The sequence below is a fragment of the Vanellus vanellus genome (genome assembly GCF_965231255.1).
Source record: "Vanellus vanellus genome assembly, chromosome: 31".
Taxonomy (NCBI): Eukaryota; Metazoa; Chordata; class Aves; order Charadriiformes; family Charadriidae; genus Vanellus; species Vanellus vanellus.
Genome location: NC_138936.1, coordinates 723599 through 748703, shown reverse-complemented (window position 1 = coordinate 748703; position 25105 = coordinate 723599). Strand labels below are relative to the sequence as shown.

At 62.2% G+C, this 25105-nt stretch overlaps 2 protein-coding genes across 6 annotated transcripts; both read left to right on the top strand.

The window, feature by feature from the left end:
* The first annotated feature begins 20 nt into the window (after positions 1-20).
* On the top strand, positions 21-1817 carry EIF3K (eukaryotic translation initiation factor 3 subunit K). Its single transcript, XM_082496806.1, is given in 9 exon segments — positions 21-146; positions 446-544; positions 645-682; positions 685-764; positions 963-1037; positions 1173-1239; positions 1364-1441; positions 1525-1650; positions 1745-1817. Coding segments are annotated over 9 exon segments (654 nt in total). The 5' UTR covers positions 21-87; the 3' UTR covers positions 1777-1817.
* Positions 1818-2482: 665 nt separating this feature from the next.
* ACTN4 (actinin alpha 4) lies at positions 2483-25105 on the top strand. 5 transcript variants are annotated; one of them, XM_082496743.1, is made up of 22 exons: positions 2483-2671; positions 11523-11637; positions 11923-12042; positions 14217-14303; positions 14402-14489; positions 14833-14911; positions 15054-15135; positions 16021-16106; positions 17962-18054; positions 18180-18410; positions 18880-19027; positions 19438-19588; positions 20283-20391; positions 20471-20611; positions 20813-20995; positions 21240-21374; positions 21598-21777; positions 22032-22178; positions 22446-22526; positions 22797-22862; positions 23158-23316; positions 23391-25105. In XM_082496743.1, the coding sequence occupies exons 1-22, from the start codon at positions 2531-2533 to the stop codon at positions 23547-23549; spliced, it is 2781 nt and encodes a 926-aa protein (XP_082352869.1). In that variant the 5' UTR covers positions 2483-2530; the 3' UTR covers positions 23550-25105. The 5 variants fall into 5 exon arrangements, with proteins under 5 accessions (XP_082352869.1, XP_082352868.1, XP_082352867.1 ...); XM_082496742.1 differs by lacking the exon at positions 16021-16106 and adding an exon at positions 15446-15531; XM_082496741.1 differs by lacking the exon at positions 16021-16106 and adding an exon at positions 15446-15531 and having other exon boundaries at positions 22446-22527; positions 22792-22862.

The window sequence follows — 25105 nt, the reverse complement described above, 5'->3', positions numbered from 1 at the left end:
GGCGAGCGCCTGCGCCGGAAGCGGAAGTCGCCTCGCCCGCCGGAGCCCGGCACCCTTCTTCCGCTTCCGGCGGCGGCGCCGCGAGTCATGGCGCTCTTCGAGCAGATGCGGGCCAACGTGGGCAAACTGCTGCGGGGCATCGACCGGTACCGGCGCGGGGGGAGCCCCGAGGGGCGAGGGGGGACCCCGGGGGACGAGCTCCGGGGGCGGGGGGTGTTCGGGGAGGCGGGGAGCGCACGGGCCCCGGGAAGCCGGTAATGGCGGGGGGCGGTTCGTGGGACGGTAATGGTGTTGGGGGGGGGGGAGCGGGGCCCTGGAGCGCTGAGGGACCCCCGGGAATGGGGTGCTGGGGGCGTCGGGGCTCGGTGTAGGGCCGCGGGGTCGGTAACCTTTCCTTGGGGCGGGGCGGCCCCTCCACCACTACCGCATTCCCTCCTCCCCGCAGGTACAACCCCGAGAACTTGGCCACGCTGGAGCGCTACGTGGAGACGCAGGCCAAGGAGAATGCCTATGACCTGGAGGCCAACCTGGCTGTGCTGAAGCTGTGAGTGGGGCCGGAGAAGGCTGGCGGGGGGTGGGGGGGCGACACACGACACATGGCACATCCTTCCCCTCACCAACGCTCCCCTTTCTCCCCCCACCAGGTACCAGTTCAACCCAGCCTTCTTCCAGACCACCGTCACGGCCAGATCCTGCTGAAGGCACTGACCAACCTCCCCCACACCGACTTCACCCTCTGCAAGTGCATGATCGACCAGGCCCATGTATCCACCACAACGAGGGGGGGCTTTTGGGGACCCCCAGTACTCCCCCTAGTCCTCTACGCTCCTCCCCAGGGTGGGGGAGACGTGGCGGCTTTGCCCCACAGGTCCCCTGTTGGCTGAGAGACCCAAACTTGGAGACTGTTTTGGGGGGGGGTGGGCCCCCTCTTCTCATGTTTCCCTTGACTCCCCCGGCCCCAGCAGGAGGAAAGGCCCATCAGGCAGATCCTCTACCTGGGGGAGCTGCTGGAGACCTGCCACTTCCAGTCCTTCTGGGTGAGTTCTACCCCTGGGGGGGAACCTCAGACCGTCAGGGTACACCCCAAAGTTGGGGCAAGTACCCCAAACCCGAGAGGAGTTATCCAGTCGTCCCCCCCAGGGATGTTAACAACCCACCCCTGCCTTCCGCAGCAAGCTCTGGATGAGAACATGGAGCTGTTGGATGGCATCACCGGCTTCGAGGACTCCGTGAGGAAATGTGAGGGGTTTGTGAGGGGGTCAGGGGGGTCCTGCAGGGTTTGGGGGTGGGGGGGTGGGGGGGAATCGTGTCCTGGGGGTGTTTTGGGGGGGCCCGGCAGCTGACGTGGCATCTCTTTCCGCAGTCATCTGCCACGTGGTGGGGATCACCTACCAGCACATCGACCGCTGGCTGCTGGCTGAGATGTTGGGGGACCTCTCGGGTAAGGGGGTAACAGGAGGGGTTTGGGAGGGGGGTGGATTGGGCCTTCAACCCCCCGTAATCCCCTTATTCCCCCACCCCCAGAGGCTCAGCTGAAGGTTTGGATGAGCAAATACGGCTGGACGGAGCCAGAGCCCGGGCGGATCTTCATCTGCAACCAGGAGGAGAGCATCAAGCCCAAGAACATCGTGGAGAAGATAGACTTCGACAGTGGGTGTCGGGGGGGGGCAGGGGCCCCACCACCACCCTGGGGATCCCCCCCGGAGCCTGGGGACCCCCCCTCACTCTCCTCCTTCTCCCGCAGGTGTCTCCAGCATCATGGCCTCCTCCCTCTGAGCCCCCCCTACGTGTTTTAACCAGTAAAGGCGAAGCCTCCATGCTGCTGTGCTGCTTTTGGGGTTGCTGGGGGGGTCCTGGTGGTGTGGGGGGGTCTGGGGGATGACACCCCCCTGTGGGGCTGCACCCTGGTCCCTCCTGGGGGGGGGCGGGCAGCCCTCCCCCCCCCAGGGGGCAAATCCCCTTCTGTGGTGCAGCTCTGGTCTTGGGGGGGGGTGGTGGGAGGAGCACTGTCTTGTAAGCCACACCCCCTCATTGCATAACCACGCCCACACGACGAATAATTAATATATCCATTGATCTGGTAGGGCTAAGGCATGCTGATATGTGCTCAGGGCATTGTGCCGCTCATTAATATTAATGAGGGTCTCGCTCCGCATGGGGCGTGGCTCTGAACGCTGAGTGGAGTCGGACATATGAATATTAATCAGTTTGCCCCGCCCATTCATGTATATTAGGCTAGGACGCCTGGCGCATGCGCGGTGGCGGACGGGAGAATGGGCGGAGATTGATGTCTGAGTGGGCGGGGCGTGCGGGCGCGATGGGCGTGCGTGACTCGGGTGGGCGGGGCGCGCGGGCGACGTGTGCATGTCGCGCATGCGCGCCGTCCGTCGGGGCGTGGCCGCGGGCGTGGCGGGCGGCGCATGCGCAGCGGCGGGGGCGGGCCGTGGAGCGGGGGGGTGGGGGGGCGGTGTTCAGAGCCGGTCGGAGCGGGAGCGGCAGCGGCGCGGAGCGGAGCGGATCCTTCAGCGCCATGGTGGATTACCACAGCGCCGGGCAGCCCTACCCTTACGGCGGCAATGGGCCCGGCCCCAACGGCGACTACATGGCCCAGGAGGATGACTGGGACCGCGACCTCCTCCTCGATCCCGCCTGGGAGAAGCAGCAGCGCAAGGTGGGCCCGGGGCGGTGCGGGGGGAGGGGGGGCGGCTGAGGGAAGCTCTGAGGTGATAGGGCATGGGGGGGGTGGTCTCTGAGGGGTTAGAGGTTGGGGGGGGGTGTCTGAGGGGCTGAGGCCTGAGGGGGGGGGTCTGAAGTGACTCCTGAGGCGTTAGGGCGTGGGAAAGGGGAGGTCTGAGGGCAGCCCCGAGGGGGCAGGGCCTGGTAGGGGGGGTCTGAAGGGACCCCCGAGGGGGCAGGACCTAAGGGGGGAGTCTGAGGGACCCCTGAAGCGTTAGGGTGTGGGAAAGAGGGGGGTCTGAGGGGAGCCCTGAGGGGGCAGGGCTTGGGGGGGGGGTCTGAGGGGACCCCCGAGGCGTTAGAGCTCGAGGGGAAGAGTCTGAGGGGAGCCCTGAGGGGCCCGGACTTGATGGAGGAGTTCTGAGGGGAGCCCTGAGGGGCCCGGGCCTGGTGGGGGGAGCGTCTGAGGGGCCAGGACATGGGGAGACCCCTGAGGCGTTTGGATTTAGGCGGGGGGGGGGGGGAGGCTGTCCTGTGAATCCTGAGGGGACCCTGAAGGGTCCGGGCCTGTGAGGGGTGGGGGGGAGCGGCTGAAGGGACCTTTGAGGGTTCAGGGTCTGGGGGACCTGTGAAGTGTTGGGGGGGGGTTCCTGTGGGTCCTGTGGGGTCAGGGCCTGGGGTGGGGTGGGGGTGTTTGAAGGGATCAGCGCCTGTGGGCGGTTGTGGGGACAGATGAGGGGTCATGGGGGGGTCCCTGAGGTGAAGCGGGTGCCCCCGAGGGGCGCTGGGGGGCTGAGGCCCCCTCCTCGGTGGGCCTGGGGAAGGAGAGTGAGGTCAGGGGGTGGCCGTGGAGGTGGGGGCCACTGCAGCCGCAGAGCCTGTGGTAGGAAATAAGGGTGCTGGGGGGCTCTGAGAGGAGCTGGGGGGAGCCACAGGGGAAAGGTGAGGGGGGTGACGGGGACAGGGGGTGCTGGGGAGGGGGGACAGGGTCCTGGGAGCCAAGGGATGGGGAAAATCCCGTGTTTTCCCCCCACCGTGGTGGGGGGCAGCTTCGTCCGGGGATGAGGATCCGCTCCCTGGGCCAGGAATGGGGAAATAAGGGAGAGGAGAAAAGGGCACTGGGGGAGAGGCAGCGGCGGGAGGGGCAGGTCGAAAGGCACCGGAGGGAGAGGACGACGCTCCCGGCACCTCACCGGGGGTCTCGGTGAGAGCTGGGAGGTGTGTGTGGGGGTCCACCTGCGTCACAGCCAAGCACCGAGACCTTCTGTGTGGCAAAAGCAACTGGCCGCGACCCGTCCCTCCGGCAAACGCCCGGAGCTGTGCCCTGCTGCCGCCTCCCTCCTGGTTAATAATTGGAGATCGTTTGCGGGAAGGCAAGCGGGGTGGCCGTCTGCTGTTTTGGTTTAATTGCCTTAATTGCGGGTTATTTAGGAGGGAGCGGGGTTTGCGGGGTGGGGGACGGCGGACGCGGCTGGCTGAAGGGCAGAACCCCCCTGCCCCGGGGTTGGGAGGAGCGGCGTGGGTCGCCGCCGCGCTGGTGCCGACACCTGTATAAACTCAGAAATGGGAGCGCTGGGTTTGTGTTGCCATAGTTACACTGTTGGGTTTTTTTGGTTCTGTGGTTTTTGGTTTTGTTTTTGTTTTTAAAAAAAGAAAAATTCATGGTCAAACGGCATAATTTTTGGTGAAGGAAGCGTGTGCCAGCCCTCCTCCTCCTCCGACCCGTCGCTTCGAAGCCTGCAGCCATAACATACGTTATTTTTGCTGTCAGCTTTGCTTTTAACGAGCTTTTTTGGGTCTGTTGGTGCTGAACACCCGAGTTTCCGTGGCCGTGGGGGGTCCGGAGGAGCTGGGGCCGAGCTGCCGCCAGGTTTCCCATCCCTGCGGTGCCGCAGCCCCACGCGGATGAGAAGGAGACGCGATATTTGGAGCGGGTTTTGGCTGGGGAGGACCCTGGCGGAGCTGGTTGGTGTCGGTGCGGCTGGGAGGGCCCGTCGCCCCCGTGGCTCGCGGCTGAGCCGGCAGAGGGATGAGGTTGGGGTTATAAATTCCGGCTGGTTCAAAGGCAAGGCCTCGTTAGCTTCGGGCGGAGAGCTGGCTAATTAGCAGACTGCTAAACCCTCCTTGCTCCGGTTCGGCCCATCGGAAGCGTTTCCAGGTCCCCTTCTCCATCCTCCACATCTCCATCCGCAGCCAGCGGTGAGTTTGCCTCCGTAGGGGCTCTTCATCTCCTCCTCCTCAGGCGAGGGGACAGGCACGGAAGCTGCTAGCGACTCCCGGAATTTGGGGATCCGGCTGCCCCGAAGGCGACGATGAGGCTCCAAGTCAGTCCTGATCCTCGCAGGAGGAACGGACGGCGTTGGAAACGGTTCCTCTGTGGGTGTTGGAAGGACCAGTGCACTCCTCTTCCAGTTAATTAATGGTTTTTTTGAGCGGTTTCGTCTCTATATTTTTTTTTTTGCTCTGGGGCAGTGGAAGCTGCCGAACATCCCGCTTGGCCAGGGCTGACTTCGGAGAGGGAAGGAGGCAGCAGCGGCAAGCTTCGAGCCTCAGATCCCCCTAAATATCTGCTGCGCTGCGATGGAAACGGCCGAGGCCTCATCCCGTCCCTCTCCCCGGGGCTGAGGGGGGGACACACGGCAGCCGGGGTGGAAGAACGGGGCCGTTCCCGCTCGGAACGTGCCGGTGCGGAGCCGTCCCGACGGCTGTGGTTTTGCTGCTGGTATGTGTCCAGTCCCCGGGGGGTTCCTCCTCTGGAATCTCAGCTATGTGGCTCAAACAGCGGGGCACGATCTGCCGCCGTCCGTCCATCCTTCGCGCCGTCCGTCCGTCTGTCCTTCCCGGCACCGGCAAACATGCCGTAGGGGGGGAAAAAAAAAAAGAAAAAGGGAAATCATTGCCTTAAATAGACACGCGTGCTCCCAGCTTCCTCCTGCTTCCGCCACCGGTGGTACTGGGAAAATAACTTGGCCAAAATACAGCGTCCTTGAGGGACTTTGGGGTGATAACGAGCCCACGGGGTGATAACGAACCCGCGGTAATGAGTGCGGTCTGGGAGATGCTCATCCTGCGCAGCCGAGGGCCGCTCCTCGTGGCGGCGGCATCTCGCGCATCCCTCCTGCACCGGAGTGGTTAATTGTACCCACCGCTGCCTTGTACAAATTAGGCTGCCCCCGTGCCGCTTAACGAGCTTGGCGCGTTAACGAGGCCGGTGTCTTGTGAGGAGCGGCGGAGAGAGCAGCTCGTGGCTTCGCCCGGGCTCCCCCGAGAGCGGGGACGTGACGGAGGAGCGGCCGCTTCGCCGCTGCCCGCCTGGATTCTTGGTTTCTCTCCAAAGACAAAAACATCCGGCCCCGAGAGCCCTCCGCCTCCTCGGGAAACATCCTCGCCTGCCTCCCCAGCGGGATTCGCTTTGAAACCCTCTTTTTTGGGGGAGGAAAACGCTCCCCACGTCCCCGCTTTCACAGAATTTGGGGGGGGGGGGGGGGGGGGGGGGGGGGGGAGTTTGGAAGGGAGTGTAAAGCTCAACCGGTTCCAACCCCCCTTGCCCTGGGCAGGGACACCTCCCGCTAGCCCGGGGACACCATTCCTCGCCACCAGTGTTGGAGGCAGCTTTTCGGCAGCGGGGAAAAGACCCTGTGCTGCCTTCACCCCCCCCCCAATTTTTTTTTTTTGTTTTTTCCCCCACGGGAGAGCCCGTACATAGAAATCGCCGGCGTGATGGTGTAAGGATGCTCGTGCCGATGGCTGGGCGCGTCCCTCTCCTGCGCTTAAGCCCGTTTCGGGCTTCTTGGCTCTCTGTTTTAAAAAATAATCCACCTGCTTAATCCCTCTGAGGCAACTTTTCAATCCTGGGTTGGATCCTTGACGGCAGATTACTTGATTACCTGATCGTGGCGGCGGCACGTTAATGCCTGTTTAATGACGCAGACCCGCCGGGCCGGAGCCCCGGTTACGCAAAGAGACGGAGAAATGCTCCGGCGATGCTTTCCAAAACAACGATGGCTCTTCCTAACGAGGAGGACCAACTGCAGAGGGGGGGATCAGGGAAATGAGGCGGTTGTGGGGGTTTTTTGGTTTTTTTTTTTGGACGAAAACGCGCTCCTCCTCAGAGCAGCTCCGGCACGTGCCGGGATGAGGGGTGCCGGGTCGGTGGTATAAATGAGCCTTAATTCCTCCTTCTGTCCCTTTAGAATTGGTGATGCCTCTTTGCGGGGGGCACTTTTGCCACCTGCGTCTGCGCCCGACCGTGCAGCGCCAGATTTTAGGTCAGATTTTAGGGGAGAAACCGGCGGATATGGCGAAAGCGCTCATTGTTTCCCTCCATCTGAAGGGCCCAACTCTTCCAGGAGAGCGTGTTTAGACCTAGAAACTCATCGTTGGGGGGGAAAATCCCCTCCAAAAGTGGGTATGTGCCGAATATCTGGCGGTGCCGCACTGCCGGAGCTGCCGCGGTCGGGGCCGGCAACGCCCCGGTTTGGAGGAGAGGTGTGCCGGAGCTCCTCGTCCTCGCAGGAATGCGGGTACGCCCGCCGGCCCTGACTCACCTGCCCCCTTATCTACCCCAAAAACGGAGCCAGTGGCATCGCCCTGCCTCCCCCGCGGCCAAAGAGGAATTTCGCCTCAAAGCCCCTCAAAATCGGGGCAGCCGGACCCCAGTTAAGGTTTGCCACGGGCGGAGGTGGGGGGGGCTGTGCCTCCCCCGGCTGCTTCTTCCTCCGACTCAGCTGCTTTCTCCCCAAACGGTCGAGCCGAGAGCCTAATAAGGGAAAAGAATGAGGAGAATCTCCGTGGTCCGGCCTCCCCCCGGCCCGTCCGGTAGCAGCAAATTAAAAAAAAAAAAAAAAAAAAAAAGGGCAAAAAAACCCAACAACAACAACAAAAAAAAACTAAAACCCAACCAACAAACCCCCGACGAGGGAACGTGAGGAGCGACTGGAAGCGCCGCGCAGAGCCCGGCTGTGCCCAGCCGGTGGTCGCCCGCCCGTCCCGGCGTTTCGGGATGCTGCGGTGGCGTCAACCCCTCAAAAAGCAAAGCCTGGCCGGTAACGAAACACTCCTAACGAAGGCAGGACTGAGGATGCTCCTCTGCATCCCCGTTCTCCCCATCCAGGGACAAAAATCCTCATTTTTGTACTTCCCCCCCCCTCCCCGCTCCCTCTCCAGAGTTGCCGCTCCTCAAAGGAAAAGCGGCTTCAGTGTGGGGCTGAGCCGCTAGCGCCTGTAATTAGCCGTCCCGCTAATTGGTGGCTGAGGCTGGGCTCATGCAGGCCGCTCGCTCGGCCGCCTTCCTACCGCTCTGGTTCTTCTCCAGAACTTTGTTTAGTCTCCGCGACATCTTAAGAGCAGTCCGGCAACTCGGAAGGGTTTCCTGCCCTAACGAGCTTCCCCTCGGCGGCCCTAACGAAGGGGATGCAGCGCGGCCGAAGGGGCGGCTCTGGCGGAGCCCCCCCGTCACCCACCTGAGCCCTCGGTGGGTTCCCCCGGGGACTTGCTGCCCCTTTCCACCCCTATGGCTGCCTTCTGGCTCTCAAATTGGCCTTTTTTGGGTTTTTTGGGTTTGTTTTTTTTTTTTTTTTTTTCTGAAAACCCTGGAAATGAGACCAAAACTGCACAGGAGGGGTCTAGTTGCAACCCACTCTGGAGGAACCGGTGGCGTTATCGGGCGCATCACTCCACGGGCGCATCCATGGAGGTCCCTCTCACCGGGGATAGTGCTCCTGGCGGGAAGACTCTATTTTAAACATTTATTTTTTTTAAAGAAAAAAAAAAAAAAAGCTATTCCGGTAGGTTTCTAAATAAAGTTGCTTATTTATTATATTATATTATTTTTTTTTTTTAGGACAGATTATTGTCGGCGGTGACCTAATGGAAAAATACCGATAGGGTTTCTGCCCATAAATTTCCCCGGGTAAACAAAAAAAACGCGCAGCCTCTGCCGCGGCCTGCGAGGACAGCGGAGAGGAGAGGATTTCGGGCCGGTTTTCGCCTCGGTCTAAAGTCCGCGGCGGCGTTTGCCTTAAAAGGAAGGAAGGTTGCAAAGAAAAATAATATAATCGGTGGGGATGGTTCCCGTGGGGCAGAGCCCGGTGCGCTCGCCCACCAGCCCCCTGCCCCGGCACCCCCCGGGGCGTTTCGAGCTGCGGATGGATTATTTTTTCCCCTATGTAAGAAAAAACAAACAAACAAACAAACAACCCAAAAATGGAGGAAAAGGGATCCTCCTGCCCCCGAGGTGGGGGATTTCGGTGGGTTTTTGGGGGAGGTCTCGGGGTTTGGCTCGGGGAAGGTGCGGGGCCACCTATTCCTCCCCGACAAAGGCAGCTTTGATACAATGCCTGGAAAGCGTTTCGCCAGCGCCTCCGTGGGAAGGAAATTCCAGAAGCATGTGTGGAATCTCCTTTTTTAGTAACTTTTTATTCGTAACACATTGCTGCGGGGGTAAGCGGCTCTTCGCCCGCCCGGTCCCTTACGCCACCTTGGCTCCTCGAGGCTGGGCTCCGTCCCGCGGCCGCCTGCTCGAGCGGCTCGCCCGAACCGCTTTTCGGGGCCAGTTTGATGGGTTTTGGCTAACGGGCACCGAGAATCTCAGCACCAACCTGCTTGGGGGGTAAAAGCTCCGGCTCCGGGGGTGGGAAATGGTGGGACGTGGTGGGGAGAGCAAAGGCTCAGCCCGGCAAACGGCGCCGTGGCTGCCCGGTAGCCATTGGAAAAGAAGGCTTCTTTTTATTTAATCTTTTTTTTTTTTTTTTTTTAATGCTTCCCGCCACTTATTTTTAACTCCTTGGCCGTTTCCATAGCGTTTCGGAAACAAGCACGGGATTTTGGCGCTGGCGCTGCCGCAGCCGCGGGGAGGACCTCGAGCGGGGGGCTGCGGGACGTCGGCTCGGCGGCAGTGACAGCTCCTGACGCGTCACACAGCGGCTCGGCCCCGGTGCCGCACGCTTTTAATTTAATTTAGTAGATTTTTTTTAACGCCGCGCAGCATCCTCGCCAACAGCGGGAGCCGTACGAGCGAGCGCCTCGACCGGGCTGAATCACTCCAAAGTGGAAAAATTCCTTCGGAGCCGGAGCTTTAGTCCCGTTTTCACGCTTTTATTATTCATTTTTGGGGGTTTTTTAGCAGCTGCATACGGGTGGGTTTGGCCGCGCCGGGCGTGATTCAGCTCCTGACTCGCCTTTTTCCACGTGCCGGGGCTCGCTTGGCAGCTGCTCTCTCTCTCTCCGTCGAGTTTCCTCCCCGCAAAGCCAGCACGGCACGACGCGGTGAGCTCCGGCGAGCTCGGCTCCTTCGGGTGGCAACACCCCGGCACGCCTGGCGAAGGCACGCGGCGGCGGATGACGGCTGTCACGGCGGTGCTCGGGGACGCCTGACGGGCGCAAATCCCGATAAGCGAACCCGGGAACACCCTCACCGGCACGCGGATTTACCTCTCTCCTGCCCTTATACGGACATCTCCGCACGGCCTGCCGAGGTTGCCGACGCCACCAGCCCCGTGACGAGTCACGCAAGCCACCTAGCGCCCGCGGAATGCCAAATCGTAAAGTCCCAAGCGGGGAAAAAGGTGGATTTTTCCCTGCCTGGCACGCTCTCGGTGCCGTGGGGCGGCTTCTCCGCGGAGCAGGTGAGCTCGCCCAGGCGGTCCCCGTCTCTCCGCCGGGACGTGGGCTGCAAAAAACTGCTCGAACAAACAAGAGCTGCTGATTTTTGCCCCCTCCCGCCCCATGAAGGTGACCCTGCTTTCCTGTTTGAGATCAATCCCGCCGTATTCGTGTTTCTGACGCCGGCGTCCGGCTCGGGTGAGAAGTGAGCGTGGCGCTCAGCCGGGTGGAAACTTCACCGGAGGGGTGTTTCTCCTCCTAAAATCCTGTCTTACAGTGGGGTGGAGCGAGTCCTGCTCCTCAAACCCCCGGCTCCGGGGGCCGGAATCTCCGGATTCGGTTCCCAAAACCCCTCACAGCCATCATCCCCCCCTGTGTGGGTGCTGCGATGGGGACGGGGACGCGGACGACGCGTTTCCCCCGGTCCTGGTGGGATGAATGGCTCGTTAAAAGCTGTCACTGCAGCATTCCCCAGCCGTGAGCTCACCGCAACCCACCGCCCGCCTCCGACAAAGCCCCCCGTTCACCCGCCAGGAGACGGAGGGGAAAAGGGGGGGGACACACTCACACACACGTCGCCCTCCCCGAGCCAGCGATGGGACCACCCAAAGCCGCACCGCGGCCGGCGGGTTCCGGGGAGGGAGCGGGAGCGATTGCGATTTGGCCGCCTGCATAACGGGGTAGTTTATTTCCCCGGTGCCGAGTCTGAGCCTCCGGCTTTTATTTTTTTGTAATAAAAACTGCCAGTTCGGGCCGTAATTGGGCAGCGCCGACGGCAGCAGGAGGTACACGCTTCCTGCGCCGTTACCCGGGGTGGGGGTCTGCGGGGGACCCCCGGCTGCAAACCGGCAGCACCTTGAACGTGGAGAAGCGCCCCGTCCCCCTCCGGGGAATATCGCCCTGCGCCCGGGGGAGTCCGAGACACATCGCAAAACCTCAGCGCAGGAATCCGCACTGTTCGCACTTGGGCTTCTTGACCTTCGGCAGCCGCTGACAGCAAATATTTGCTGCCGCAGAGCCCGGGGGGGGGTTATTCCCGGCATGCCGGCCCCGTTTCCCTGTTTATTCTGTAAAATAACACACAGAGCTATTTGCGGGGGGAGAAGTGGGCTCAGGGTTGGGGACGGAGATGGGCAGCGCCATTGTGGGGGGATGCAGAGAATAGAACCTCCCCCGGGTGGTTTCTCCGTGGTTTTGGGGTCCCTGTAGTGACCGTCCTCCTCCCCGCCTTGTTCCCTTCGCAGACCTTCACGGCTTGGTGCAACTCCCACCTGCGGAAGGCCGGCACGCAGATCGAGAACATCGACGAGGATTTCCGCGACGGCCTCAAGCTCATGCTGCTCCTGGAGGTGATTTCAGGTGGGTCTCCGCTCCGCACCTTTCCCTTCTCTCCCTCCCACCCATCGCCCCCCGTGCACCCGTGACGCGCAGGAGAGCCCCTGTGAGCTTTATAAAGCGGCGTTTGGGGTCGGTGTGGGGCGTTTTATTGCGGTTTTTCTTTTTTAATGTGCAAATATACCTGAGAGCGCAGCTTTTGTGCCACGGTCTCGCCTCGGAACGCTCATCCTCCTCCGTGCTCTTTGGCTCTTAACTTTCAACAATGACCCAAAAATGCTTTAATCCCGCTGCCGTCTCCTTTTCCAGGTGAGCGATTGCCGAAACCGGAGCGGGGAAAAATGCGAGTGCATAAAATCAACAACGTGAACAAAGCCCTCGATTTCATCGCCAGCAAAGGCGTCAAGCTGGTCTCCATCGGAGCCGAAGGTGAGTGGGGACCCCAACGCCGCCCCGGGGACGCCCGCCTGCCGTTTTGCCGCGACTCACGGCGAGCGGGGCCGGTGTTTTAACGGCCGTATCACCCACCCCGGCCGGCGGCCCGGTGAGTCACGGCGCTGGGCGGCGTACCCGCATCGCCGGCGTGGTTTTTATCCCCGCGGCCGCGGTTGAGTCAGCCGGGAGGCAGAGATGCCGCAGGGGCGTCCGCCAGCGCCCTTCGGGACAGCACCGCTCGCCACGTTGGAGCTCGGAGGTTAAAGGCGCCTCCGTCTCCCTCTCCAAGGTCAATGCTATTTCAGGGAAGCTCTTGCGCAACACTTTTTTTTTTTTTTTTTTTTTGCTGGGATCATCAGAAAAATGTGGCTCCTTCCAGCCCGGCCGAAGCGAGGTGTGAGCTCCCCCTCTCCTGTGGGAGCCACCCCCCGAGTTTGAGTTGATTTTCTGCCCGCGGGCGGTTTATTGATGGGTTGGAAGCTCGGTTTCCTCCAAGACCCCATCGCCTGGACTTAATTTCCATCGGCGATTGGGTGAAAAAAAGAAAAAAACCAAAAAAAACCACTCCAGAAAAGCCAAACATTCGCACCTGCGGTGTTCCAAGTCATTCTGCCCACTTTGAGCCTCGCCCAGCGTTCGTACTGGCAGGAAAAGCGTTACGGTTTAAAAAAAAAAAAAAAAAAGCTAAAATTCCTCTCATTTGCTGAGGATCTCCGATTTGCCTCGGTCGCGAAGTTCTCCGGGGCCGGGCCAGCTCCCGGCTCTGCCCCAGCTGCCTCGATTTGCTACGTTCCCCACGGAAAAACAAACCTGAGCAAACGGAGCAGGCGAAAAACCAAAAACAAACCCGAAAGCCCCACTTTGCTTCGCTTTTTCTGTGGTCGCAAAGGAAGTGCAGCGGGTCCTTTGCCCTGGGGAAGGGGCTCGGCATCGCCTTCACGCCCGACGCGCGGACGTCGAAGGTTTCGCCATGCCAACGCCGTGGGAGAGGACGCGGCACTGCCGGCTAAAGAGACGCGGGTGAAACGCCGGATTTAATTCCCCCTCCGCCTTAACTCGGAGGTCTCCGTGCTCCCCGGGGGCTCAGCGAGAGGATTTCCCGGTCTGCGCAGCAGCCGGGACCGCTTGCCTTCGGATTTAGTGGCCGCTGACGAAGCCCGAGGGCTTCCCCGCAGCTTCAGGGTGGTTTTCGCAGGGGACGGGGCCCCGGTTTGGCAGCGGCTCACCTTGCAGAGCCAGTTTTCGAACGGGCTGGGAGAACGCGGCTCGCCTCCCAGCTTACATCTTTGAAGTCTTGTCGGCTGGCGTCGCCGGGAAAGGCGGCCTGTTCCCGAAACCGGTGCGTGTCCCAACTGGTGCCGCATTAAAATACGAGATGCGAGGGTGTGGTGGCGGTTACAACAGCCGTTTATCCACCAAAGTCTCCCACGCCTTCAGCCGAACGGTCACTGCGGGCGACTGCTCTTCGGCTTAATCCCCCCACCCCTGCAAAACAAGCGCTTGGGGTTGCTCAAGAGATGAGAAATGTCACGTCGGCTTGTCGGACGGAGCTCCTTGCGAGCTGCAGTTCGGTTCTCCTCCGGCGTGGAACGAACCCTCCCACGCGCCGCGGTCGGTCCCCATCCGCACCCGCTGAAGATGCGACGGGCGCAGAGTCCGGCAGAGCTGAAGCATGAACACCGCCGTCGCGAATCCGGGCTTGGAAAGGTTAATTTTGGAGGATGTTTGCTCTGGTTCAGGAAGGACGCAGGGCGAGGGTCCGACACGTGGCAGGCGAAGAGGGATCTGCGTGTTACGAGGTCGTTTCGCCGCTTCCGATGGAATCAAAACGTGGCGAGCCCCAATCTGGGCTCCGGGGTGTCCTTTCCCATTCCTCCGCACCCCCAGGCAGAGCGGGGACGGGGAGGACGGAGCTCCTGGCGCCGCACTGGTGGTGTTCGCCGGTGTCCCCTTCCCAAAGACGTGACGAGCTCCTGGCCTGTCCGTGCGAGCCGCAAAGCCATCGGCGTCTCTCTGGACGCGCTTGCGGGCCAGTCTCCCGATGAGGCGATGGAGAGCCGCGGAGCTTCCCCGCATCCCTCGGAATGACTCCGCGGATGGGAAGGGACGCTGCCGCCTGCAGCCGCGGGGGAGCTGAACGCCTGTTTTTATCCCCTTTTGGCTTTCAGAGATCGTGGACGGCAACGCCAAGATGACGCTGGGCATGATCTGGACCATTATCCTGAGATTTGCCATTCAGGACATCTCGGTGGAAGGTAAGGGGTAGGGATTCCCATGCCGGAGGCAGCGTTGCACCCCGAATCCGCTCTCCGCTGCCGCCGGCGCGTTCACGAGCCACCCTGTGCCTTCGCAGAGACCTCGGCCAAGGAGGGATTGCTGCTGTGGTGCCAGAGGAAGACGGCTCCTTACAAGAACGTCAACGTGCAGAACTTCCACATCAGGTAATTCTCCCCGACGGACGCCGCGGGAGGCATTAGCGCCCCTCCCCCCGGGCTTGGAGGCTCTGAAATATTCAGCGGCGAATCTTTCAGCGCGGCGGGAAGGGGAAGACACGATGCAGCGTGTGCTATTTTGGGTTTTTTCTCGCTGCGGTTACGCCTGGAACGTGTGTCCCTTCTCCGGGGGGGGGTTTCCAGGGCTGGAGGCAGATGCAGGATTCGTCATGTCCCTTCTCCCACAGTGAACTGGGGAGCGGTGGGCGAGAGGGATGGCGGGGGGACGCGTGGGTGTGAATCTGAGCCCCGTGCTGGCGCGGGGGTCTCACTCTCCCACCTTCTCTTGCAGCTGGAAAGACGGTCTGGCCTTCAACGCTTTGATCCACCGGCACAGGCCGGAGCTCATCGAGTACGACAAGCTCAGAAAGGTAAAACCAGACGGTAGCGCGGCCTCTTCCCTCCTCCAAAATCCGAATTTCAAGCTGGCGGAGGCGCGCGGCCATCCATCCGCAAGGCGCCTGTGCCCCCTCGGCCGCCAGCCCTCCCCAGCAGCTCCTCCCCTCTCCCTAGGATGACCCCGTGACGAATCTGAACAACGCCTTCGAAGTGGCAGAGAAGTACCTGGACATCCCCAAGATGCTGGACGCAGAGGGTAAGCTCGCCGGCTTGCTTCCAGCTGTACCGCGCTGCCGAAGGCCGACGACGTCCGGGTCCTCGACGCCAGATCCGCTCCTCCCAGCGCTGAGGAAGCGTGCCGGCCCGGCGCGGCGCTGGGGAAAGGGGGCTGGGGACCACATTTAACATTTTCTTCCGCCCATACAGGTGCATTTATCCGTCTTTTTTTGCGGGATTCCGGCCTAGAGAGGAGCTGGCTCCTCGGCGCGGCGTGGAGAGCGCGCCTGGCTCTCCGGCGAGGCGGCGGACCTCCCCCTCTCAGTCTAACCCTTGTTGTTCGCTTGCAGACATTGTCAACACAGCTCGCCCCGACGAGAAAGCCATCATGACCTATGTGTCGAGCTTCTACCATGCCTTTTCTGGGGCTCAGAAGGTACCGGCGGCGGCTGTGTCCATCTCGCTGTAACATTTCCGACTGCAGCATCCTACACTCACGCGACTTCTCTTTTCAGATGGCCGTTTTTTTTGTCTCTTTGTCGGCTCAGGGAACCAGACCTCAGCTCGTTCACACGGGTTTAAAAAGAAGCCGCTCGGCTCCCTGCTCCTTCCCCCCAAAATCTCGTCGTGCGGCGCCGGCGCAGCCGGGCCCGGTGGCTGGCAGAGCACTAAGCGGGGGCGAAAAAAGGAGCTTCCGTGAGGCTTGGGAGCTCGGAGATATCTCGAAACGAAGCCTCGGCGTTTCGCGAGAGGCTGAGCTATTAAGCGGGGGAAGCGTAGCGGCACAAATCCACCCCGTCAGCCAGCTCTGGTCTGGATCCCGAGCCCCGGCGAGCGCTTGTTCCCCTCCGCTGCATGCCCGAGGGGGGTGGAGGGTTGCCGTGCCGCTTCTTCACCCTCTCTCCTCCCTTTCTCTCCCGCGCAGATATTGTAGGCACTCTCAGGCCCGATGAGAAGGCCATCATGACATACGTTTCCTGCTTCTACCACGCTTTCTCGGGTGCGCAGAAGGTGAGCTTTGCCGGGGAGGGGGGCAGCTGCGCGCTTGGGGCCAGCCGCTACTAACACCACACTTTCGGTCCCCCCCGAGGGGCGTTGCGCTGCTGCACGGCTGCTGGAAACGCGTCCGTACGGGGATGGCTTTAGCTCTGCTTGGCTCGGGAGAAGGGCGAAAAAGCGCAAACGTCCCGGGCCGGGGGGAGAGCCGGGGCTGGCTCCTGCGCTGGAGGAGTCTTTCCAGGCGGAGCGGGGCCGGGCTCGTGTCACCGGATGGGGCAGGAGGTGACCCGGGTACACCGAGAAGAGCCCAAATCCCGGTTCGCACGGCCGCGTGGCGCTCTGGTGCGTCTACTCCAGCGCAGTCCGGGCTTGTGGGAGAGCTCGAGGCCACGTCTTAAATCAGCTTCACCCGAGGGCTTGGGGAGAGGAGGGGGGGACGGTGTTCCCTCCAGCCCCGGCTGAGACCTTCGTTAGGGAGCCTCGTTAGACCGGCGCTCGGGGCCGGGCGTGAGGTCTGTCACGGTGTCGGGGCGCTGCCTGTCGCCGCGGGGTGCTCGGCCGCCCTTTCCTTTCCTTCCTTTGCCTAAACACCTCACATTAGACCCAAAACGGGGGCAGCGCGCAGCGCCTGCCTTTAAGAGGCAGTGCTGTTTGTGGCGATTATCGTTTTGCGCTAATCGGAAGGATTCGGGAAGTAAATGAGCCTCTTGGATGGGCTGGTGGCCGGGAAAGCCGCCGGTGTGCGAAGGGCTGGGGCAGAGCCTGAGCCCCGGCGCGAATCGGAGCGGTCCGGGTCGTGATCCGCACGGCCGAATTGCAGCCAGAGCCCCCCCCAGCGCGGCCGGCGCCGAGCTCGAGGGTCGTTAATGAAGGTTTGGGTTAATTTACTGCCTGCGTCGGCAGCAGCTGCCTGCATCTGGAGGGCTCCGAATCCCAGCCTGGCCGGTAGATTTGATTCTTGCTGGTCCGTTCCCAGCCGGTTCGCTCGCTCTCCTCGTCAGCTGCCCTCGATTAGCTGCGGGAACACGTGCTGTTCCCTTCCGCGCCGTGCGGGAGCGTGGCTAACGCGGTTCAGCCGTCCCCGGGGCAGCCTCCCCTCTCCCTCCTGCCTTTTCCTTGGCGGGTTTCAGACCCCCCCGATGCCTAGCTTTTCTCTTTTTATTCATTTATTTCACTTTTTCCCCCGTGGCGACTCGTTTTTCCTCTTCCCCATCCTTCTGTAGACCCTCTCCACTCTTTCTGTTGATGTCTGGCTTTCAACTCCTCTCCTTGGACCCTTTCTGTGCTGCCTGCCAAGGTACTCCATCCCCCAGGCTTAGCTTTTCTGCCTCCTCCTCACCCTCCCCACCCCGTGTCGAGAGGATCTGCCTTCGCGGAAGACGTGAGGGATGGTGCTTAGAGATGGGTAAAACACGAACAAAAAGAGGAGCAGCGCGCCGGGTAGCGAGCAGGGAAGGAAAAACACCGGTCTGGCTCGCCGTGGTAGCGCGCACGGCGGCGTAGCCGCACGTTTTTGGGGGCTCCCGGCACTGAAAAGCCAAGTCTGCCGTGGCCGCAGAGCCGTTGGTGAGGCGTTCTCGCGCGGAGGTAGTCAGCAACGCTGGAGCTGTGCTGGAAGCGATGGTTTCGGGGAGCCGGGGCTGCGTCTCCCCTGTGCGGTGCCGGGAGATCCTCCGCACCCGGCCGGGGCTGCCGGAGGACGATGCTCTTGCGGCTCCCAAATCCCCCTCGGCCCGTTTTGGAGTGCAGAACGGCTCCGGTTGGGATGGGGATGGGCGGGTTTGGGGCACCACAGCCTTCTGCGGCTCTGAGTGTGTGTCTCCCCCCTCCACCCTCTCTTCTTCCTCGTGCTGCTCTTCCCCTCCAGGCCGAGACCGCGGCGAACCGCATCTGCAAAGTGTTGGCCGTCAACCAGGAGAATGAGCACCTCATGGAGGACTACGAGAAGCTCGCTTCCGACGTAAGCTACCCAGCCGTCCCCTCACCGGCGGGGTCGGGGACACCCGTTCCCCCTAAAACCGGCGCCCGTCTGCCCGTTCCCCACCTCCCACCCCTCAAATCCCATTTTCCCTCCCCACCCCACAGCTGCTGGAGTGGATCAAGCGCACCATCCCTTGGCTGGAGGACCGCAGCCCGCAGAAGACCATCCAGGAGATGCAGCAGAAGCTGGAGGACTTCCGCGACTACCGGCGGGTCCACAAGCCCCCCAAAGTGCAGGAGAAATGCCAGCTGGAGATCAACTTCAACACCCTGCAGACGAAGCTCCGGCTGAGCAACCGGCCTGCCTTCATGCCCTCCGAGGGGAAGATGGTCTCAGTGAGCAGCTCCTTCGGCATCCTGCGCCTTGGGGGGGTTGGAATTGGAGCCCGGAGAGCCGGCAGTGATGAACTGCCCACCCTGGTGGGGTCCACCTGTGCTGCTGTTGAGAGCGCGGCAGCCGGAGCCGCTCTCCGCTGCTCCCAGAGGGGGTTTTGGGGGTGGATTCCTCTTCAGCTTCTCCCAAAGCCTGTGCTGATGGCACGTGGGGCTCCCAGAGTGGCCAGAACGGCTTCGGAGAGGCATGTGCCTCCGTGGCTGTTGGCGTGGGGAGGAGGAGAGGACCCTGTGGTCATCAGCGTGGGGAGGAGGAGAGGACCCTGTGGTCATCAGCGTGGGGAGGAGGGGATCTCGTGGCCATCGGCGTGGGGAGAAAGGGCCATCATCGGTGGTTGGGTGGTGAGATGGTGGGGCAAGAGCTGCCGTTCCCAGCCCGGCGGTGCCCTGATCCCCTCTGCCCCGTCCCCAGGACATCAACAACGGGTGGCAGCACTTGGAGCAGGCCGAGAAGGGCTACGAGGAGTGGCTGCTGAACGAGATCAGGCGGCTGGAGCGGCTCGACCACCTGGCGGAGAAGTTCCGGCAGAAGGCGTCCATCCACGAGGCCTGGACCGAAGGTAGCGGGGTCGGGGGGACACCGGGACGGGGTGGGTTTAGCGTCCGTGGCAGTCGGGTCACCCCCCGCAGCGACGGGACGAAAGCAGCTTCACCCTTTTAAACGCCGCTGGGTGCCCTGGCTCCTCCGGGGGCAGGAGGGACCCTCCACGCCGTGGTGAGCTGCGGGTGAGGGCCACCAGCGTCCCCGTCCCCTGCTCCTCTGGGAGACACTGGGCGTTATTTCAGGGTTCCTGGAGGTGTCTAAGTTTGGGCAGGTTGGGGAAAGCTGCTGATTCGGGTCCGTCTACCCGGGAGATGCCGCCTGGGTGACCTCCTCCCGGAGGACCGTCCTCGCTGCCTCTCCCGGCACGTACGGAGGGGGACAGAGCGCCGCCGGGGGAGGTGACGGCCCTGTCTGCCCTGTCCCCAGGCAAGGAGGCCATGCTGAAGCAGAAGGACTACGAAACGGCCACCCTGTCGGACATCAAAGCCCTCATCAGGAAGCACGAAGCCTTCGAGAGCGACCTGGCGGCGCACCAGGACCGCGTGGAGCAGATCGCCGCCATCGCCCAGGAGCTCAAGTACGGCCCCCGGCACGCGTCGCTCTCCGCCAAAAAAAAAAAAAAAAACCAAAAAAGAAACAAAACAACAAACCCAACCAAAAAACCTCCGTTTTCGGGGGGTCTGCCGGCAAAACCCAGGCCGTGGCTCACCTCCGAGCGCCGCGCCGGCGGCCGCCGCCTCCGCACAGTGCCCCTATTGTTCTGCCCGTCCCTTCCCCCTCCTGTTTTCTCCGCTGCCAGAATACGGTTATTGTCAGGCGGCCCCGGCAGCCCTGGCTCGCTATTTTTTTTCCTTTTTCCCTCTCCCCTCCACCCCAGTCAGATAAACTCGCGCACAATTAGTACACTGAAAGCCAAAGGCAGGGCCGAGCCATGAATGGAGCCCTTATTCCAGCGGCTCGAGTCGCCGGCGACTGGGAAACGGGGACACGCGGCTCGGCAGCGTGGAAGAACGCGGTGGCGCGGGGCTGGGGGAGCCGGGCGGGGGCGCGAGGAGCCGCCGCGGTGACGGTTGGGTCTCGTGCACGATGGGTTTTTACCGAGCCGTCGGCAGAGCCGGGATGCGGCCGGCTGCAGAGACGGAGCGGGGCGGGAATGGCGTGGGGGAGCTTCGCCCGGCCTGAAGGGGCTCTGGTGGTCCCTTCCAGCCCCAACCTCTGCTCGCCCCCACCCCGTATCCTCACCCCGTTTCTTCCCCCCCCCACCGCTAAAGCGAGCTGGATTACTACGACTCGCCCAGCGTCAACGCTCGCTGCCAGAAGATCTGCGACCAGTGGGACGTTCTGGGCTCCCTGACCCACAGCAGGAGAGAGGCGCTGGAGGTGAGCGCAGCCCCGCAGGGCCGCCCCCACGGGGGGGGGGGGGGGGTTTCCTCCCCTCCTAACTCCTTCCCGCCCGCAGAAAACGGAGAAGCAGCTGGAAACGATCGACGAGCTGCATCTGGAGTACGCCAAGAGGGCGGCCCCCTTCAACAACTGGATGGAGAGCGCCATGGAGGACCTGCAGGACATGTTCATCGTCCACACCATCGAGGAGATTGAGGTGGGAGAGGCGTGAGGGCGCCGGAGCCTTCGGCTCTCCTCAGCCGCGTGTGTCTGCTGTTCCGTGATGGCTTCTTGGCCACTTTTCCTGCGAGCGCTGGGGTCTGTGAGACCCGGGGAGCTTCTCTTGGTGGGGGGGAAGGTGTGTAAAAAGCGCTCTGGAAGCGGCTCCGGGCTCTAACGCGTCTCCCGTCTCCCGCAGGGGCTCATCGCCGCTCACGACCAGTTCAAGTCCACCCTGCCGGACGCCGACAAGGAGCGCGAGGCCATCCTGGGCATCCAGCGGGAAGCCCAGCGCATCGCCGACTTCAACAGCATCAAACTCTCCGGGAACAACCCCTACACCTCCGTCACCCCACAGATCATCAACTCCAAGTGGGAACGGGTAAGCGCCGACCTCCCGGAGCGCCCGCGGGCTCGTCTCTCGGCGCGCCGGCAAATCTTAACGAAGAGATCGTCTGCGGGGCTGTAGCTCCTGCTGCCTCCGCGGCTGGGCGCTCTGGGAGCTCCTTCCCGTTGCACTGTGGGTTTCCGCAGCCGCTTTTTTCCCAAAAAACCTCCATCCCCGCAGCCCCGGCGAAGGTTTGTCCCCGCCGGCTCCCCCAGCACCCTCCCGCTCTCCTCCGCAGGTGCAGCAGCTGGTGCCGAAGCGGGACCATGCCTTGCTGGACGAGCAGAGCAAGCAGCAATCCAACGAGCACCTACGCCGGCAGTTCGCCAGCCAGGCCAACATCGTGGGGCCCTGGATCCAAACCAAGATGGAGGTGAGGGGCTTTTGGGTGTCCCGGTGGGCTCTGGCGGAGACGGAGTGCCGTCTGCCGCCCGGAGGGCTGGGGGAGGCCGAGCCACCTCCCCAAAAAGGGACGAATCCGTTGACTGAAATCATGCTGGTGCTTGCTCGCGCTCGCTGGTTCAGCCACGGTCTTCCTCCTCGCCTGCCCGACCCTGACCCCGTGTCATCGCTGGGTTTTTTCCCCCGTTTTCCAGGAGATCGGGCGCATCTCCATCGAGATGAACGGCACGCTGGAGGACCAGCTCAACCACCTCAAGCAGTACGAGCAGAGCATCGTGGACTACAAACCCAACATCGACCTGCTGGAGCAGCAGCACCAGCTCATTCAGGAGGCGCTCATCTTCGACAACAAACACACCAACTACACCATGGAGGTGGGTGCCCTTCGCCCCCCGCCCCTCCCAGGCTCGAGCTCCCACCTTCGGCTCTCTCCGCCGGCCGTCGCGGCGCTCCCGGGAGCGTTGGGTGACCCCCGAAGTGGGGTGTCCCGCCTGGTAGAGCGCTGGGGGATCTCTGGGAGCCGCTCCTTCCCCGGTGACCCCCTCCTCGACGCATCAAACGGGGGCGGTGACCCTTCCCCGAGCCCCTCACGCTGCCTTTTCCCCCCCCCCACCACCACCACCACCAGCACATCCGCGTGGGGTGGGAGCAGCTCCTCACCACCATCGCCCGCACCATCAACGAGGTGGAGAACCAGATCCTCACCCGCGACGCCAAAGGCATCAGCCAGGAGCAGATGCAGGAGTTCAGGGCTTCCTTCAACCACTTCGACAAGGTACCGCCGCCCCCCCCGCGCGCCCCCCACCGCCTTCCGCCTCTCGCCTTCCCCTCGGGGGGGGATGCGGAGAGCCCCGTGTGCCCCCCAAAGCCAGAGGAGCGACACCCGCGGGGTTATTTCCCCGCTTTGGGGGTTTTTGGGTGGGCAGCGGAGCGGTCAGCCTCCTCCGGGCAGTGTCGCCACCCACTAACGCCGTATCTTTCCCCCCCCGACCCCGGTGCATGTGTGTGTCCCCCCCCGTCTCCCTCCGCTGGCGCGGCGCAGGACCACGGCGGCGCTCTGGGACCCGAGGAGTTCAAAGCGTGCCTCATCAGCTTGGGCTACGACGTGGAGAACGACCGGCAGGTACCCGCTCTGCGCAGACGCCATTAACCTCTCTCCTTTCTCTTCTTCCTCCCCACCCCGTCGTCGTCTTCATCCTCCCCCCTTCCTCCTCCTCCTCCTCCTCCTCTCACCTACCGAAACGCCTCCTTTAACCGAATCTCTCTCCCCTTCGCCTCCCTCCCGGGTTTTCCTCCCTCTCCCTCTCCGCCACACGCTTCCCCCGGCTCTGCCCCTCCGCGGCCGCCTCTTCTCTTCTCCTCCTCTTCCTCCTCTTCCCCCCTCTGGGAGCAGAAGCGCACGGGCAGCATGGACACCGACGACTTCCGAGCTCTGCTTATCTCCACGGGATACAGCCTGGTACGCTCCCCGCTATCGCTCCCTTGCCGGGAGGGTTGGTTTGTTGTTTTTTTTTTCCCCCCCTCCTCCTCCTCCACGCACTTTTTTTCCTCTTTTTTCTGATCTTTTTATCGCTGCCCACCTCGGGGCGGGGGGGGGGAGAAGGTGTGTTTGCGCTGCGCCGCTCCCGAAGGATTCGGGACATTCCCTTCACCGTGAGACGGCACAGTTGGTTTTTTTTGGGGGGGAGGATGGGTGGATGGGTTGAACACCAAATTCTCCTCTCAACAGCTTTTTTTTCCCACCCCCCCCCCAGGGCGACGCCGAATTCAACCGTATCATGAGCGTGGTGGACCCCAACAACAGCGGCATCGTCACCTTCCAAGCCTTCATCGACTTCATGTCCCGGGAGACCACCGACACCGACACAGCCGACCAAGTCATCGCCTCCTTCAAAGTGCTGGCCGGGGACAAGGTGAGGCGGCGGCGGTGGGGATTTTTGGGGTGACAGAGGGGGATTTGGGGATGCTGACGCCTCTCCCGCCCCAGAACTACATCACGGCGGAGGAGCTGCGGCGGGAGCTGCCCCCCGAGCAGGCGGAGTACTGCATCGCCCGCATGGCGCCCTACCACGGCCCCGACGCCCTCCCCGGCGCGTTGGACTACAAGTCCTTCTCCACCGCGCTCTACGGCGAGAGCGACCTCTGAGCCGCCGCCGCCGCCGCCGCACCAAGCGCTGGCGCTTCCCGGCAGGAGCCGACCCCCCCCGGCTGCGTCCCGTGCTCTGCACCCACCGAAAAATAAACACAAAAGCCCCCCAAAATCCCCCACCTCCGCCCCCGTTACCGCCGCCCCCTCTCCACCCGCGCAAACGCCTGTTTTTTTGGGGGGGTATTTTCTTCCCGGTTGGCTCTGCGGGGATGGAGACGGTGCGAGGGGGGGGGGGGAGTGGGGGGCCGCGGCGTCCCCGGCAGCTCTGGCTCAGATGGTTATTATTATTTTTTTTTAATATTCTTCTATTTTTTCATCCCGGCCGCCGGTATGTTCCAAGGGAGACCCCCACACACACCCCTCCTCCTCCTTCTCCCCCCCCCCCCCCTCCCCAAATCTGCCTCTTTAATTTATGCCTCTCCGGAGCAGAAAATCCCAAGGGAAACGGGGACTTGGGGTCGGGGGGGGACGACTCGTCCCCTCCCCACGCGCCTCCCTGCAGCCTTGGAGCAGGTTTTTCTGAGGACCAAAAAATTAAAAAAAAAAAAAAAAAAAAATTAAAAATAAAATAAAATAAAAAAATAATTAAAAAAAAAGAGAACAGAAAGGAGAGAAAAAAAAAAAGACAAAAAAAAAAAAAAAAAGCCTGATCTTTTAAAATTTAAATGAAAGCCAGAAGGTTCCTATTTACTTTATTAACTTACGGATTTATTATATAAATATATATTCACCCAGCAGCATATATCACCGGGTTTCTTTGTCATGTAATTAAAATATTGCTGATAAACTGTTAACGACGGAGCCTGTACCCTTCCTCACCGCTGTCGGCCCTCCTGGCGCGGGTCGGGGGAGCACCGGGACCCCCCCACACACACAACCGGGACCCCCCAACCTCCGCTCGAGTCTCTTGGGGGGATCCTGTGCCACCGGACAATAAAACGTGTCGGATTTTTAAGGGTGAGCAGATGCATCTTTCTCCTCCCCGGGGGGGCTCTTGGTGCCCCCCAAATCGCAGGAATTTGGCCCAAAAGCCCTTAGGGAGTGGGGACCTCCCTACATCCCCCCCCGGGAAGTTGCTGCACTGGTTTGGTTTTTTTTTTTTTTGGCAGATTATGGCTGAAACAGAGCAAAAGGCCACGGGGAAAAGCGGGTCCTGAGGGGCTGCGGCTGCTGCCTCCCCCCACCCCCCCCCCGGCTCTGCCCCATAACGGCCGAGGGGTCCCGGCCCCACTGCCACCATCGTCCCGTGTCCCCCCGTCCCCCTGATGGGAACAGCTGTCACCAGTGCGGGACCGTGGGGGGGGGGGGGACGGGACAGGGATGGAGATAGGGATGGGGACAGGGAAGAGGACAGGTACCCTCGGGGGACAGGGAGATGGGGACAGAAGGGGACGGGAATGGGGCTGTGGCACTGGGATGGGGACAAGATAAGGATGGGGGACAGGGATGGGGCTGTGCTGGGGACACGCTGGGGACGGACCCAGGGGCAGCGTCGGGGACAGGCTCACGGGGCAGCGATGGGGCTGCGACCCACACCAACGTCTCTGGGGGGA

Bases quoted from the DNA above. Each gene is read 5' to 3' on its own strand.
- ACTN4 (XM_082496741.1), top strand. From the start codon at position 2,531: ATGGTGGATTACCACAGCGCCGGGCAGCCCTACCCTTACGGCGGCAAT. The intron at 15,136-15,445 runs GTAAGCTCGCCG...GTTCGCTTGCAG, and splicing joins CAAGATGCTGGACGCAGAGG to ACATTGTCAACACAGCTCGC. The intron at 22,528-22,791 runs TACCCGCTCTGC...CCCCCCTCTGGG, and splicing joins CGTGGAGAACGACCGGCAGG to AGCAGAAGCGCACGGGCAGC.